This window comes from Callionymus lyra, chromosome 3, assembly GCF_982586985.1.
Source record: "Callionymus lyra chromosome 3, fCalLyr1.hap1.1, whole genome shotgun sequence".
In the NCBI taxonomy this organism is placed as follows: domain Eukaryota; kingdom Metazoa; phylum Chordata; class Actinopteri; order Syngnathiformes; family Callionymidae; genus Callionymus; species Callionymus lyra.
The window spans coordinates 37,687,978-37,703,092 of NC_141820.1; the positions used below are offsets into that span (position 1 = coordinate 37,687,978).

The 15,115-nt window shown below is 38.6% G+C and overlaps 1 protein-coding gene across 3 annotated transcripts in view; it reads right to left on the reverse strand.

The window, feature by feature from the left end:
* Positions 1-2,250: 2,250 nt before the first annotated feature.
* LOC148084695 (chemokine-like protein TAFA-5) overlaps positions 2,251-15,115 on the reverse strand; it is a 120,978-nt gene continuing 108,113 nt past the window's right edge. For 2 of the 3 annotated variants that reach the window (XM_087787837.1, XM_087787836.1), the window contains exons 4-5: positions 9,584-9,760; positions 2,251-3,363 (exon numbers count right to left, since the gene is read on the reverse strand). In XM_087787837.1, the coding sequence (XP_087643963.1) occupies positions 9,752-9,760 (9 nt within the window). In that variant the 3' untranslated portion in view covers positions 2,251-3,363; positions 9,584-9,751. The remainder of the gene's footprint in view (positions 3,364-9,583; positions 9,761-15,115) is intronic. The other variant, XM_087787838.1, reaches the window with a different exon arrangement.

Genomic DNA, 15,115 nt, shown 5'->3' on the forward strand with positions numbered 1-15,115 from the left:
TAATATTTATTATTATTCTGAAGTACTACCTGGTCATTGTTGTTCTACTCATAACTTGCACGTTACTGTACCGTGAATACATATTTTCTTAGGTTTAGCTTGATAGCATCACTATTCAATAGCATGTTAGCTAAACTGAACGGGGATGAGTTGTGGCACGTTTTGACTCTAGAAGTTCCTCTGAATGATCACAGTTGACCATCGAAATCAGAAACAGAAAGAGGAAGCGCACCAAAAAACAACGTTGATTATTTGACTTGAATAATATAGAGGAACAAAACCGACACATTTAATAAATAAATACATACTTAAAAATGTAATAATATTATATTTGTATTCACAAGGCCAAATCCTGTGTACTTGGAGTCGGATGGGGAGTCAGAATCCAGTACTGCAAAGAGACGATTTGCCACCAGCTATTCATTCAATGAATTTTTCATTTTCCAGGTACAGTGGTGATACTGTCAGTACTGACCTTTACTGCTACGCTTACTTTCAAGTATTAACACATCTATTTCTACCTACTTTTCCTACCTATTTACCTCCATTCCAATCCCGGATTCAAGTACACATATACAATTACTATAATTTAAAATAATTTACAGTTTTTATGTCTTTATAGCCACTGGAAACTGCTCAGCAATTTGGCCATTATTATAATGGTTAGTGAACCACTTCCCTTCCTAGGTGTGTTAAACGTTTCGTTCCTGCATTTTAAGGCTTAAGTGAAAGCTGCTTGACCGAGTCAGTCCAACTGAAGAAGGATGGTAGGTAGACAAACTTGGGTAACATTTGGATATGTTTTGTCTAGAGTTGTTGTTGTTATAAAGGTTCATTATATGTTGTTATTTTTTTTAAAAGATTTAAGTCTGATAAAAAAATTGTAATAATGTATTCCCCAGACTTTACGTACCAGGCCAGATTATGCAATGCAAGTATCATTTTCTCATCATCTTCATAGCAATTAAGTATTAACAATTATTCAGCTGAAAATAATAATAAAAAAAAAATACATAATTTTAGAATGGAACTGTCTTATCTAACTAATGGAACAGCCCTTTGACATTTTTTGTTTTGTTTTTCAGCGGCTGCTCGCCAATTTGACCAGAAACTGGCAGCGTTGCAGTACAGGGAGTCCAGTCCAGAAGTGGCTCCGCTATGCACCTGATAGGAATGGAAGAGTTGCAAGACCTAGGAAGGAAAAAAGCTAAGAGCGCAAATTGTTAAAGGAGTAGCAGTAGTAATTAAGTTTTTCAGAAAATAATTTTTATGTTTCACATATGTTAAAAAAAGATGTTACAATTTGTTAGTGATACCAATAGCTAATTGACTGGTTTAGCATTTAATTAGGAATTTTAAAAGCATAAAGAGGATGGGTGAAAATGTTAAAATGGCCTTTATAAAATGACATTGTTTCAACATATAATGCAATGTATACATAGTTGATTCAATGTTAGTTTATTTTTAGAATTGTTTCAATGTTGATGATAACATTGAAACAACATTGATTCAAAGTTGATTTATTGTTGGAATTAGTTGAAAATCTAACATTGTTTCATAGTTGATCACAGCGAGCACTTTCAATGTAGGTGTCGATGTCATATATCAATGTTGAAAGTTATCATCAGCCCGATAATATATCAACGTTGATTCAATGTCATTTTGCTATCTGGGTAGTCACTTCTGTCTTGGGGCAACATGTTTAACGTGCTAAAAGTTTGTAAAGTTATTTATAAAAAATTAAAGATTTTCAATATAAACTCCTTTCAAAACATGGCACATTTCCTTTAGAGTTTTTAAATAGGATTCAGGAATTTGTAGATGTTTTTCAATATTTTGTAAATGTGTTTCCAGAGTGTGTACATTTGTTTCATCTTATCTAAATGTGTACTAATTAGTTAATTTGTGATGAACTCCGGCCTCCACGAAAGTGTTCTTTCTGGTGCAGTTGGAAAGTTCTCCTTGTCCCTGCACAGGTTTACTGCGGGCGCTTCCTTTTACTCATTAAGTCCAAAATCATGGAGGTTTATTGAATACCCCAGTAGAATACTCCCAAGTGTTCTTAGGTGTCCAAGAATGTCTTCCAAAATCGAGGTTGCAAGGAGGAGAAAGACATCCATTGAAAGAGGAATACACAAGTATAGCTCTGCCAGCCTGTGATTTGGAATGTGATAAAAGAATGTTGTAACATCATCAGAAGCACAAAACAGATTGATCACACAACACCAGGTTCTTGCCCGAAACACATCATTCTTTCATGAGTTTTAATTTATTCTTAAAATATTTCATGATTTAAAAAAATGTAAGTAAATGACTTTCCATTCTTTAGCAACGCTTCCTCAGCCATCTCTGTCCGCACCCCACCTCCCCACCTGCTCTCCCCCTCTTCTTCCTCGTCCTTCTCCGGCAGGTGGGAAGGATTGTGCAAACCCCAACACAAGCAGAAAAATAAATTAATAGCTGGAAATACATAGCGAGGGAATGAGTCCACACTGTGTACAATACAATATCAGAGCAAATTAGCGATTTCAACGGCTTCCACTGACTACCGAAGATTTACAGTTGCTGCACATCAGTCCTCAAATCAAATTTCTTTTAAGAATGGGTTTGATAGACAAACGCTCGTCCGTGATAGAAAAGCATCGACTGAAGGTGCAAATGGAAAAACCCAGGCAGCCTTGAGAACATCCTACTAGACTGTCGTCATGACCACAAGTAAAGTCCGATAAGCTTCTCTACAAAGGTACAACATATAAAACTGTTAAATATAGAACTTCTCGGGCCTCTTAAAATACATTAAATGACATTTCCTCGCTCTCTCTCTCGAGATGATTCGCCTTCCTCGTCCGATCCAGCACTAGAAAATGCAAATCATATATATCTTTTAATACACAGTTATACATATGTAGTACCTATGTCTCCAAAATACAGTGGTGTTGGTTCAGTCTGAGGAAAAAAAAAGGTTTTGAAAAGTTCTCTGCCCCAGGACCCCACGTTCCGTTTGTTCCAGTTTAAGGGGACGTGGACACAAGCAATTGTTCGCCGGATTATGATTTTTTTTGCTCTTTGGTCTATAAAAATAAAGGAGAAGTTCTCCAGCAGAAGGCCTATTCACAGCAGAGAGCGTCAGGGCGTCCGAGAAGCAGCAAGATTCCGTCTCTAGCTTCCGCTCTTGTCAGAATATCCAAAGCGATAAGAGGCTCCAGGAGAGGATGGACCAAACGACAGACAGCAAGTCCCGAAACCCACGAGGTGCCGATGAAAGGAGATGGTTGAAAAGCAGAGTCCAGGGGGACACTCGGCCCTCGCCTCTCTAAAAACAGTCACTGCCTGGTTTTCCAGCGTCGGACTCTGTTATGACACCTGGAGAACAAAAGGAAATTCCTGATTAGAGAAGTACATGAACCTTTTGACACTGACTGGAGGAAAAATGTAGGAAAATGGTTACTGGAGGAATGTGTTGGGATTTTTTGAAGCAATGTTGAAGTACATTTGAAAGGATAATTAGAGAAATGGTGCAGGAAAGTTTGAGTGAAACAAATCCTATATAGTATCATCAATGGAAATAATATAATGGAATGGAAATTTGACCAAAAATTGAGCTTTAGAGAAATATGTTCATAAGTGGCATTGGAGGAATGATTAAATATTGATTGAGAGAACATTTGTAACATGTCGGACACAAATAGGAATATACTTTCGAATGTTGGAATGATGAGAATGACTATGGAAAAGTCAAACTCATTCTGAACTGCTTGAATTTTAAAAAGTCCTGAGGAGAATGTTATGTGTTAATAAATGTGTTCTCTGTTTGGTGTTTCAGAAACATGTTCAGAATATTTCACGCCTGCCAGAGAGACATGGCATTTGTTCTTGGAAATTAAACTTTGCTTTGTCGTCACAGATGAGAGGGAGGTTGACATTTGAGGAAGTTATTTGTCTTGTACAACCTTTGGGAATTCATTAGACAAATCTGAAAAAATAATATTTGATGTAAAAAAATAATATGCTTTTAACTTTCCAGACTCGGATATTACTGGACATTATCATAATGTTGGTTGGGTCAGGATTGTATTATGTTCAGTTCAACTTCTGTAGTGGGGTTTCTAACGTGAAGATCAGAAGATAAATAAGTCTCATGACATAGTCATTGTTTGTTTGTTTCCTGCTGCTCACCTTCTGGGTTGGACTATGAATTAGATGAATGAGTGAAGCGAGCGCTCGTCATCAGCGTGATTAGAACATTCGATGTAGACATATGCACTGAGACGAGTGCAAGCGAATAACAAACATATCTCGCGGCGCCAATGAGAAACAATTAATCCGTCAGTGAAATACAAATGTCTCCGCTTTCGTCACCATCTGGTCACGGCGAGTCTCGCAGCTGATGTGAGTTCCTGGAAGCTCTGCACCACCGCTGACGCCTGATTCATAATAATGGAATATAATGAGTCCAACAAAGGAGAGGTAAAGCAGAAGGATATAAGCTCCAGTTCAAGGTCACAGCACATGTTTGCTGTTGTTGCTATCCATGACAAACAAAGCTGAACTTTTCAGATCACTCTGAGACTCAGATTAATGAGTCACATGATCACGCTTATCGCCATTATTAATTACAACATAAGAATGTTATCATCTATTATTGTTATAAACTAGATGCTGTCACGGTTCATCAGGGCTTTGATTTACTTTGAATGATTAAAGAACTACTGCAGGCGTGTGCTGAACAATACACTTTTTTTTTAAGTACAAAGACATTGAACAATTGATCAATAATGGAAAAGAGAAAGGAAACAACATATATCAGACAACAAAAGAAACAGACTCAAACAAGTTAATTAGGAAAAATAAGGAAAAGATAAAAATATATAAATTGAATATAATAATAATAAAAGATGATCGTATATTTTCTAATTGCCAACAGACATGTACTACCTGACAGAATAAAAAAAAAAGTAAACAAAGAAAACTAAACAAAAAGAAAGTAAAAATGTGTGAGGACGTGTTCGGCAGCATCACACGACCAAATAAAAATGACGTTAGTTGAAATTTGTTTTCTTCAATCTGATTTCTTGATCACACGTATAGACCAATTATAGTCATGTGACGCTCAGCATGATGCTGCGGAGGTCCAGATTGCTAACACTTCATGTTGAAACCAGCTCGGCCTACGACCGCTCGTCTGAAAATAAAATTGGTTGTGAGGAAAAATAACACCGGAGATTCACAAGTAGACGCCACATTTCCACTGCGGCAGCGACATTTGCAGACATTTCCAGGGAAATCAAATGCAAATGGAAAAGAGATGATCTTGTTTTATGTAAACTGTCTGGACGTCTGCCACTGTCGCCCCTGCTTCATTTTCAAATCTCAGCCTGTGCTGTTGTTCTGATGCACTAGACCTCGGATAAAAGTGAGATATATTGGCTTAAAAATTCAGATAACAACTTTGGATTCATTGAAAACAAACACTTTATTTAACACCTAACAGGAAGACATCAGGGGGTTCCACTAAAACTCATGAATTTTATTTATAGACTCTTTCGAGAAGGTGTTGTGTCCATTGTTGTTGACCATATACTGAACTGGGCTGTCCACATGTGGCGAGCATCAGCTGAGTTATGGATTCTGTGAACATCATCTGAAGATTCCTCTCCATCCTAATGACACATGGAATAAAGAAGAGCCTATATTCCGTTTATGTAAAGTTGCGAGAAGATTCATGCGGCCACATCTGTCGACGCAACAGAAAAATCTCCATAATAGATTTGTCGTGGTGCTCGAGCTGGGAGTGTGCGAGTGCTGCGGAGCATATGGTCTCCGCTTGACATTTTCTTTCACCGCGAACTTGTGACGATTCCCTTCGAAATGTCATGCAGCGTCCACCCTGAGGTGTGAGCGCACCCAAGAATCAAGACATTGAATGTGAAAACAGGAAAATATTTCTAACTCAAACTTGTTAACTTTCACAGCTTAAACTGAATCTTTACTGACAAATGTTTTTATTTACACCTCAATGAACGACTCCTCCCTTTCTGTCCTCTGTCAACCAAATTCCAAGTTCAACAACTCACCTACTCTAATTGAGACAAAGATATAAGACCGACTTTCTTATACAACCAACCTTGAAGTGTCCCTGTTAGTACTTCAACTCGGCGCATTTGGTCATAAAAATGGTTATTCATCAAGTTGTAACTCCTGAGTGTATCAGACACAAAATAAATAATAGAATGCTTAAAAGCCCTTTTCTTGTCAGTACAATATCATAGCTCCAATGTAAGACAGAAAACATGATGCTTGAAACATTATTTACATGACTGTACTGCCCTGGAAAGTACATTTGGTTCAGGTGTAGTAATTATATCTTGGACATTCATCTATCTTATACCATATTTCTCACCTATTATGTTTGTTACCACATTTTTGCTGATGACATCCACCTTTACTGCTCATTCGATCCAACTGAGCCCCAGAGGCTGAATAGCTTAGTCAATTGTTTGCTGGAAATCAAACAATGGCTGAGTGAAAACACTTTGCAACTAAATGTGGACAAAACTGAAACCCTGGTTATTGCCCCTGATGATAAGGTTCCAGGGTTGATTCAGTACTTCAGGAAACATCCTAAGACCTTTTTATTTGTGCAGTCGTTTCCCTGATTTTCTGGGACTCCTGTGTCTTGGCTTTTTAAAGTATATATTTTAACCGTGTATTGTTTATGATTGTGAAAGCCCTTTGTGACCCTCGCAGAGAAAGGTGCTTTACAAATAACCTTTACTCCTAAACTTACTTACTTACTTACTAACAACTCATTTATTTCTCTTCCAGCAAATAAAGCCCTAGAAAGCTCTAGAACCAGTTCTTATTCTCCTAATCCTTTATGCATAGGCAAATATTGCATCTGTATGTTCTTGTTCTTAAGCTAATACACTGCTTGTTTTATGTTTGCTGACTGATCATACCATGTCAGTTAAGCTCTGCCCTGTCTTCATAAACTGATGTTGAGACTCTACTCACAACTCGCAACATTAATGCTTTGTCAACTACATTTATTACCTTAATCCTAAACCAATAGCATTTATTTTTGGAGAAACAAATGTATGCAAATCGTTTCAACATCACACTGTTGATGTTGAAAGGATCGTTTTCCTAAAGGAAATCAGTGATAAAATTAAAGTCCATCCGATCTATTTACGAAATAAAGACGTGTTAAACAGCCGGTTAAGTGCCTTTAACTCTGATACTTACTTCATAACTGAAACATGTGCAACAACACACCCTTTCCTGAAGAAAGTCTTGCTTCGCTTACTTGACAAAGTGATGAAGGGAGGCTTATTGGGCGGACCTTGTCAAAGAAGTGTCAAAAAACTTGTAAATTGACTTTAAAAATGTGAGCTTTTATCATTGCAATGTGATTAAATGAACCAGTAACTGTGTGTGTCTTTAAGACATCTATTCGCCATCTGTCCCACCAGTTTCTACTTTCACAGTCTGGTGACCTCTGACCCATGACTTGACCCATGACTTGACCAAGGAAGAGATCAAAAACATTAATTTTCCAAAACCTTCCCTAATGTAAAAACTTTTTTTCTCTCACACGATAAAATGTCAAATTTGGATGACCTCCAACCGTGCCTTATTCAATTGCTGACCGTTCAGTACGCAGGGTCATGAGGATAGACATCAAGGTAAGAGATCTAGAGTAAATGGCTGATTACAAGCTGTAAAGTTAGCTTAATGCCAAAAGCTGTGAAGATCAAACTACACGAGCAGATATTCCGTGGGGGCCCCCAGACATCGGGGCCCATCCCCCTTTAAAAGTCAGTTCAAAGCTATGTGGCTTGTCATTATCAGCCCTTTCATTTTGCATTTCCTCTGATCATCAAAGCAAACATGGCTCACTATCAGGAACCGACAACGTGATTATAAAGTGTAATGTTTAGGAGGAAACGTTGGCACCGCTGGTAATGAAACCAGAATGCTCAGTTTTACTCGATCTAAACAGAGAGACTCTCCATACTGCAGGAATGAACTGATGCTAATGTCATGCTAGTATGGTTGTCCATCTTTGCATTACATGAAACCCAAAACCAGTGAGAGGTACACACCTGATCTGGGGGCTCGTCAATTTTTTTTATTAATATTAATATAAATATCTATTTTAATTAACAGTGTGTCTCAGAAAAATAACAAAATTTAGACGCCCATATTGGAGCAACTACATGGTCAAGAGAAATGGGATAGGATTGGCATGAGTGGTCTTATCATAAAAAGTCTCCCCCCAAAAAATGTGTCTAACAAATTGACGCCGTAAACGGCTTGTCCATACTTGTTTGAGCAAACACATTTTAAACAAAGTATAAAGTGACATTTTTACCTTGTACAATGAAGCTATTAAGGTGTAGGACCAATTAGCATGAGGCATCCCTGGACTATGCAAGAAGATACATTTTATTTTTTAAGCTGCTACCATCGTTTAAGCTATTTATCTATCAGCTAAAGTAGTGGACAGCTTCATCCAAGACAATTGATTAAAGGCGATTTTCATTGTTGAGAATGACAGAGCTCAAAATCTCTATTTTTATGACTTGGTATCTTTTTTCTCTTAAACCATATGGCTACTGTCGAATTTCCAGGCAGGCGACACATCAACCGGCGCCTCCCCATGTTTCCTCGACACCCAGACCCCATAAAACTCTTTAAAGACAATATACGGCGGTAAAACAAGAGCAGTCGCTTTGTGGCAAACATGGATCTCATAAGCACACACGAGGGAGATTGGTATCGTAGAGAGAAAAACATATAGGGTCAAATAAAAGCATCCAGGAAGGATGTTTTAAAATTGTCTCTTTATTTACGTGTGCTGGAGAACAAACACATTTCCGATTGTTAAATCAGATGTATTGGCCAGTTGAAGATTCAATTTTCCAAAGGAATCACATGCACCTCTTCCAAAACACATTTCTGGCATTTAACCATAAAGCCTGGATTAGATAAGAAGAACAATATGGAATTAACATAAATTTGCACTAGATTATCTTTAAAAATTGCATCTACCTTTACATCAAACTAAATCAAAAAACATTTTTTTCCTATGTATGAGGATGAGCAAATGATTTAGTATTAGTAACAACAATATTTTGCGATAAATATAGCAGACACCAAACACTAGTTTATTATTTTATTTCATTGTTGCATTATAATGAAGAATTTTTTTTGTTATCTTTTAATTCAAATAATAGTTTTACTTTAGTGTTAATCAGAGACAAAGTTATTAGAAAATGAAAAATGAAAATAAATGAATATGATTTATTTAAAAAGACTGCATTTAATGGACAAAAACGTTGGTAAAAAAGAAAAGAAAATTAAAGAACATACTATTTTACATGTTTTTAATTTTATGAGCAGGAAAATAAAATTAAATCAATAGTAAATATTTTGGAAATATGTTTAATTTCCACAATCAACAATCAAATAGTTTTATATATTTTATTTAAGTAAAAAGAAATCTAAAAGACATTTTCACAATCAAAGATTGAACTTCCGTTTGACTGAATATATTTGATTTATTATGAAATTCTTGTACCTTGCTTCCTCGTGAGGATTTAGTAGGACCAGTTGAGAATTTTCGGACCTGGGCTGATGGTGGTGTCTGTAAGTTGTTCGTGGTGATGCTTGTTGGTATTTGGCTGTCTGTCATGGGGTCGTCATTGCTCGCCATAGTGTAAGAGTGCGGAGCCAGACTCTTGTCGCGTCATAGAGCCTGAGGGTGAGAGAGGGAAGAGAGGGAAGAGAGGGAAGAGAGGGACAGATGGGGAGGAGAAGTTTCAGTTATCACATTGCGATTACTTTCTTCATTTTGATACAGTCATTGTTGTGAGTTAGATGTGGCTCTGTAGAATGTTGATAGAGATAAGGCATTACAGATACAACTTGGCTTGGGTCTCCACAGATGGCTTTTAGAATAGATGTTTTTCTGTACTTAAAAAAAAAAATATTGACATGTATCATTAGCAGTAGTGAGTAGTAGTAACAAAGTAGCAGTAGAAATTGTTTTTTTCAAGGTTATTTTATCAGTTTTTGCAGCCAGTTTTAATTCATTGTTTTGCTTACTCAGCTTGACTAGAGAGCTGGCACAATAATGGAGAAACAGAGAAAGTTCCTCTGATGTACCAGTCGTGGCAAAGCACTGGTCCTCTTAGCTGCTCTATTCTGGTCCGCCTACTCTGGAGTATATCTGTTGAGCCCAGAGGGATCAATTATTAGTGCTGGTATCGACCCAGAACCGCAGGTGAGGCGGTACAGGATCGGCACTCTAGGATGTTAGATCCAAAGCGTGGCCTGTGTGGTCCGTGGAGAAATGAGAGGACCAAACCACGGAAGTGATGGAGGTGGAAATGAAAGGCTTTAGATTCTCTTCCAAACTCACAGCCTCATCAAAAGGCTTCTAGACTGACGACTGTGATCAAAAACATTGATTAAAGCATTTCCCTACGGCATGCTTGGGAACTCTACTCCCAGTGTTGCCTGAAAACAAAGGTTTTTATGGGCATTGGAATTTCTACCAGAGAACCATTGCATAATTCTGCCATGATACCTTTACCACCATTCCACTAGTTCAACAGAGCTTTTTGCAGATGACCATGACCTACTACAGGAGTATCACAAAGGTTATTGATCGTTATTTTAAAATATCAGTCCTAGAAACCACTTAGCACTTTACGACCTAGAGAAGATCCCAGTAAACCCCCAATCCAATCAGCACCACCAGCAACAGGACCATTCCTTGTCACTGAAACCTCCTGACCTTTGTTACCAAGGCTATGAAAATTAACACATGGACTTAACAACATTTCTCAGACACACGGTGTTGTTTTTTATAGTCCCAAATGTATAATTTTCATCACACTATCATAACTTGTTATCTGATTTGGGTCACAGACCCCTCCCTGCGCTGTCGGCACATCTTCCCCAGCACTCACAAAAACCTCCTGATTACAGTAATGACAGTAATTTTCTCCTCGAGGGCCACTTCTGCTCTGACGCTGTGTGAAGACCAGCAATCACGGAGACTATAATTAAAACAAAAAGTATACAATTGAATATACTTTAGACGTTTTATTTCATTTACAAAATGAGAGCAGCAATTTAAGCTGGAAATTGCGACGTTGCACAGATTTGTTGATGCATCGTCAGATGTCAGACTGAGTGACTGGTTAACTGGATCAGTCTTGAGAGGATTTCAAAGCCCGCTCTAAACACTGTAACGTCCACCACTGAGAAAAGTGGACTAGGACCTGGAGCCGTGATTTATGATAGAATGCTTTTTTCAGTTGATTTGTCAGAAGGTGAAAGAACTTGTGAATCTCAACAATTGACCTGTTCAAGTTAAACTTTCTTGAAGATTATTTTGTAAGTAATTTTCTTGTTTTAATCCTCAAACAATACACTTTGCTGGAGTTTGGCAAATTTGAGCACCTCGCTAATCAGAAATACTGTCTGCAGAAAAACAAAGCTTGTTTTTGGGTCGCTTTCCCACTCATAGACTAAGAGGTATGCAGCTTCACTTCCTCTCTGGGAGAGTTACTAGAAGCACACAGACAGTATTGGCAGTACAAAGTAAGTAAGTAAGTTAGTAGTAAGTATTTATATATCGCTTTTCCAGACCAGGGTCACAAAGCGCTTAAACAATCCGAACAATACTTAATAAAATATTTACTCTAAAGGTCAAGATAACACTGAGAACAACACAGTTGAAAATCAAGGAGAAGTCTGCACAAATAAAAGTGTCTTGAGATGTTTCTTGAAGGAGTCAGTAGATCCATCAAACACAGAGGGAGAGGAAGATCGTTCCAAAGCTTAGGAGCAACAGCCTGGAAGGATTTCTCTCCTCTAGTCCTGAACCGTGTGCGAGGAACCATCAGTAGATTCTGATCCACAGACCTCAGAGCCCGAGCTGGGGTGTAAGGCTGGATCAGATCAGTGATGTAAGGAGGAGCCTGACCATGAATAGATCTGAAAGTAAGAACCAGAATTTTAAAGTTGATCCTGAAAGAAACTGACAGCCAGTGAAGAGATTTAAGGATCGTAGAAATGAGAGTTCTTCTACTTGAGCGGGTCAGAATTCTCGCTGCAGAGTTCTGAATCAACTGTTGCAATAGTCCAGACGAGAAGACACAAATGTATGGATTACAAGCTCCAGATCATGTTCCGACAACATTTTCCTAAGTTTAGAGATTTTTTCAGTTAAAGGAAACAGTTTCTGGTCAGTTTTCTGCAGTGTTGAACAAGAGACATGTCTTTGTCAAATACAACACCCAGGTTTCTCAGGCTCAGTTTGACAGACTTACCTAAGTCACCCAAGTACTGACTCAACCCTGGAACCTTATCATCAGGATCAATAACCAGAGTTTCAGCTTTGTCCACATTTAGATGCAAAGTGTTTTCACTCAGCTTTCAAAGGACAAAGTCCTCAACTGATATGAAGGAACTTCCTTAAAGCAAACCTTCTGCTTGAAAGCATCAAACCTGATGGGCTCATGTATTAGAAATCACAGATATACATTTACATGATGTAAAAAGTGTTATAATTTTTTCAAGGTAAGTGTTTACTTCTTAATGCCACAAAAGAAAATGCATTTTATCTATGATTAGTAACTTTTGTTTCGCTTGTTAATGATCTGTAATATGATGCAACTGTAAAACCTTTCTATGTTTTTGTAAGACGAGTTTAAATGAAACTTCAAAAATACATGCACTGAAAATTTTACTTTAATATACATTTTTGACATCAGCTGCTGCTCTGAGTTTTACTTCTTCAGTGAACTCTTGGTTAACTATGACTAAATAGCCAGAAGTGTAATTATACCAGGGATTCAAAAGCCTTTACCATTAAATGATACACTAGTTCACCACTTGTCTGGTTTGGATAAAAGGTACACTAGATTATAGAGACACACAATCATCTAATTTAGAGTAAGACATGCAATTAAATTTCTCAACCTGAGCCACCAGAACTGCCACTTTAACACTGACACTCCAGCAGGTCGTGCAGAGGCCACAAAGAAAGCAGATCTCCCTCATTTCCTTGTCTAAATTTTCTACAAAGTGCCTGAAACATCTTTCAGTAGCACTATTTACCTAGAAGGCCATAAATATTCCTCAATCCCATCTCTGGTGTGTCACTTTGCCTCAGTTTGTCTTATCAAGCTGTCACCCAACTCAGCGGATAACCTGCGGTGGATTTTTCCTCTCTGGTCTTCTGACGGCGCTCGCTCTTCCTCACCTGACACACACGGAAAGAAATAGCACCTTGTGTTGTTTCATCTGCCAGCTTGATACCGCGGAGGGCACCGGGCTGATCCCCCATCCTCTCTAGAGGCCGACAGCACAAAGAGAAGAAGGTAGCGGGGGTGACTGCAGAGTATATATATCGCTCTGCCAAAGAGAGCTTTTTGGAGACGCACCAAAAAGAAGCGCTTGACTCCGGGACCTGTATGTTTGTCAATTAGATGCATGAAGGGAGAATATTTCAGGAGTGGATCGTGACTCTAGGTATTTTTTTGGCAGCTGGCGTGTTGTGTTTGGACTGTAGAAATGTCATCCAAAGACCTTTATTCAGAGAACAAAACGCATAAAGAATACTGCTTTGTGGAAATGTATGCTGTTATTTTTTATCTTTGCAGATGGTGCCTTTTTGCCCCTGATGGCAGTGCAAGGTCAAACTGAGCTTGCTCAATGGCTCAGATCTCAAAATAACACAAAGACTCATGCAAGAGATTAAAGTCCTTCATGATGAGATATGAAGGTGTTTGACAGAGAGAGTTCATAGATATTATTGTACAGACACCAGAAAAAGACACTCCAGACGCTGCCCTTCACTCTCTCTCTGATTGTGGTTGCCATCACTTTATCCAAGCTCTCTCAGTTGGCCTTCCAATTACATCTGACTTGACACGCATCCAAGACATGGCCTTCCTTATTCCTGGTGTCTCTCTTCCATCTTTTCCCACTGTGTCGCTCATTAATGGTCCCAGGAATTGGATATCAAGATAGGTCTGAGTTTGGCATACATAATTAATAATGAGATAAATAGCTATCCATGGATCCATCCATCCATCCATGGATCCATCCATCCATCCATCCATCGATCCATCGATCCATCCATCGATCCATCCATCCATCCATCCATCCATCCATCCATCCATCCATCCATCCATCCATCCATCCATCCATCCATCCATCCATCCATCCATCCATCCATCCATCCATCCATCCATCCATCCATCCATCCATCCATCCATCCATCCATCCATCCATCCATCCATCCATCCATCCATCCATCCATCCATCCATCCATCCATCCATCCATCCATCCATCCATCCATCCATCCATCCATCCATCCATCCATCCATCCATCCATCCATCCATCCATCCATCCATCCATCCATCCATCCATCCATCCATCCATCCATCCATCCATCCATCCATCCATCCATCCATCCATCCATCCATCCATCCATCCATCCATCCATCCATCCATCCATCCATCCATCCATCCATCCATCCATCCATCCATCCATCCATCCATCCATCCATCCATCCATCCATCCATCCATCCATCCATCCATCCATCCATCCATCCATCCATCCTCCTTTCAATTTATTACTTATCAGAGGTCTGGTTTCAGGACAGCAGGTGGAACTTTCTTTATCACTCTGCCTCCAGTTTATTGCCATCTTGGAGCTAATTTGACACTTGAGTTGTTTTTAACATTAAGTGAGACACAGATGCTATTATTGTCACCGAAAAAAAAAACAACCATCAAGCATAACAAATTCTCAAGCCCATATTTTACAACATGATAAGTAACGTTGCCACAGTCAGCATTTGGCAAATCGCTTACTGGCAAATCTTTGAACCTGGAATTTAAGTAAGTGATTATTTGTCATTTTTATGATCAGTCTTAAGTCAGAGTTTTTGGCAGGAATCAGGTCTTATGTACTTGAAGGAAAACAGCGATGACTGATGGACAAGGGAGTCTAGTCTGTTGGATTTATTGTGTCGTTAATACAACTAAGTGGACTCCAGGAGCTCATTCACAGTCCCGGTGCTTC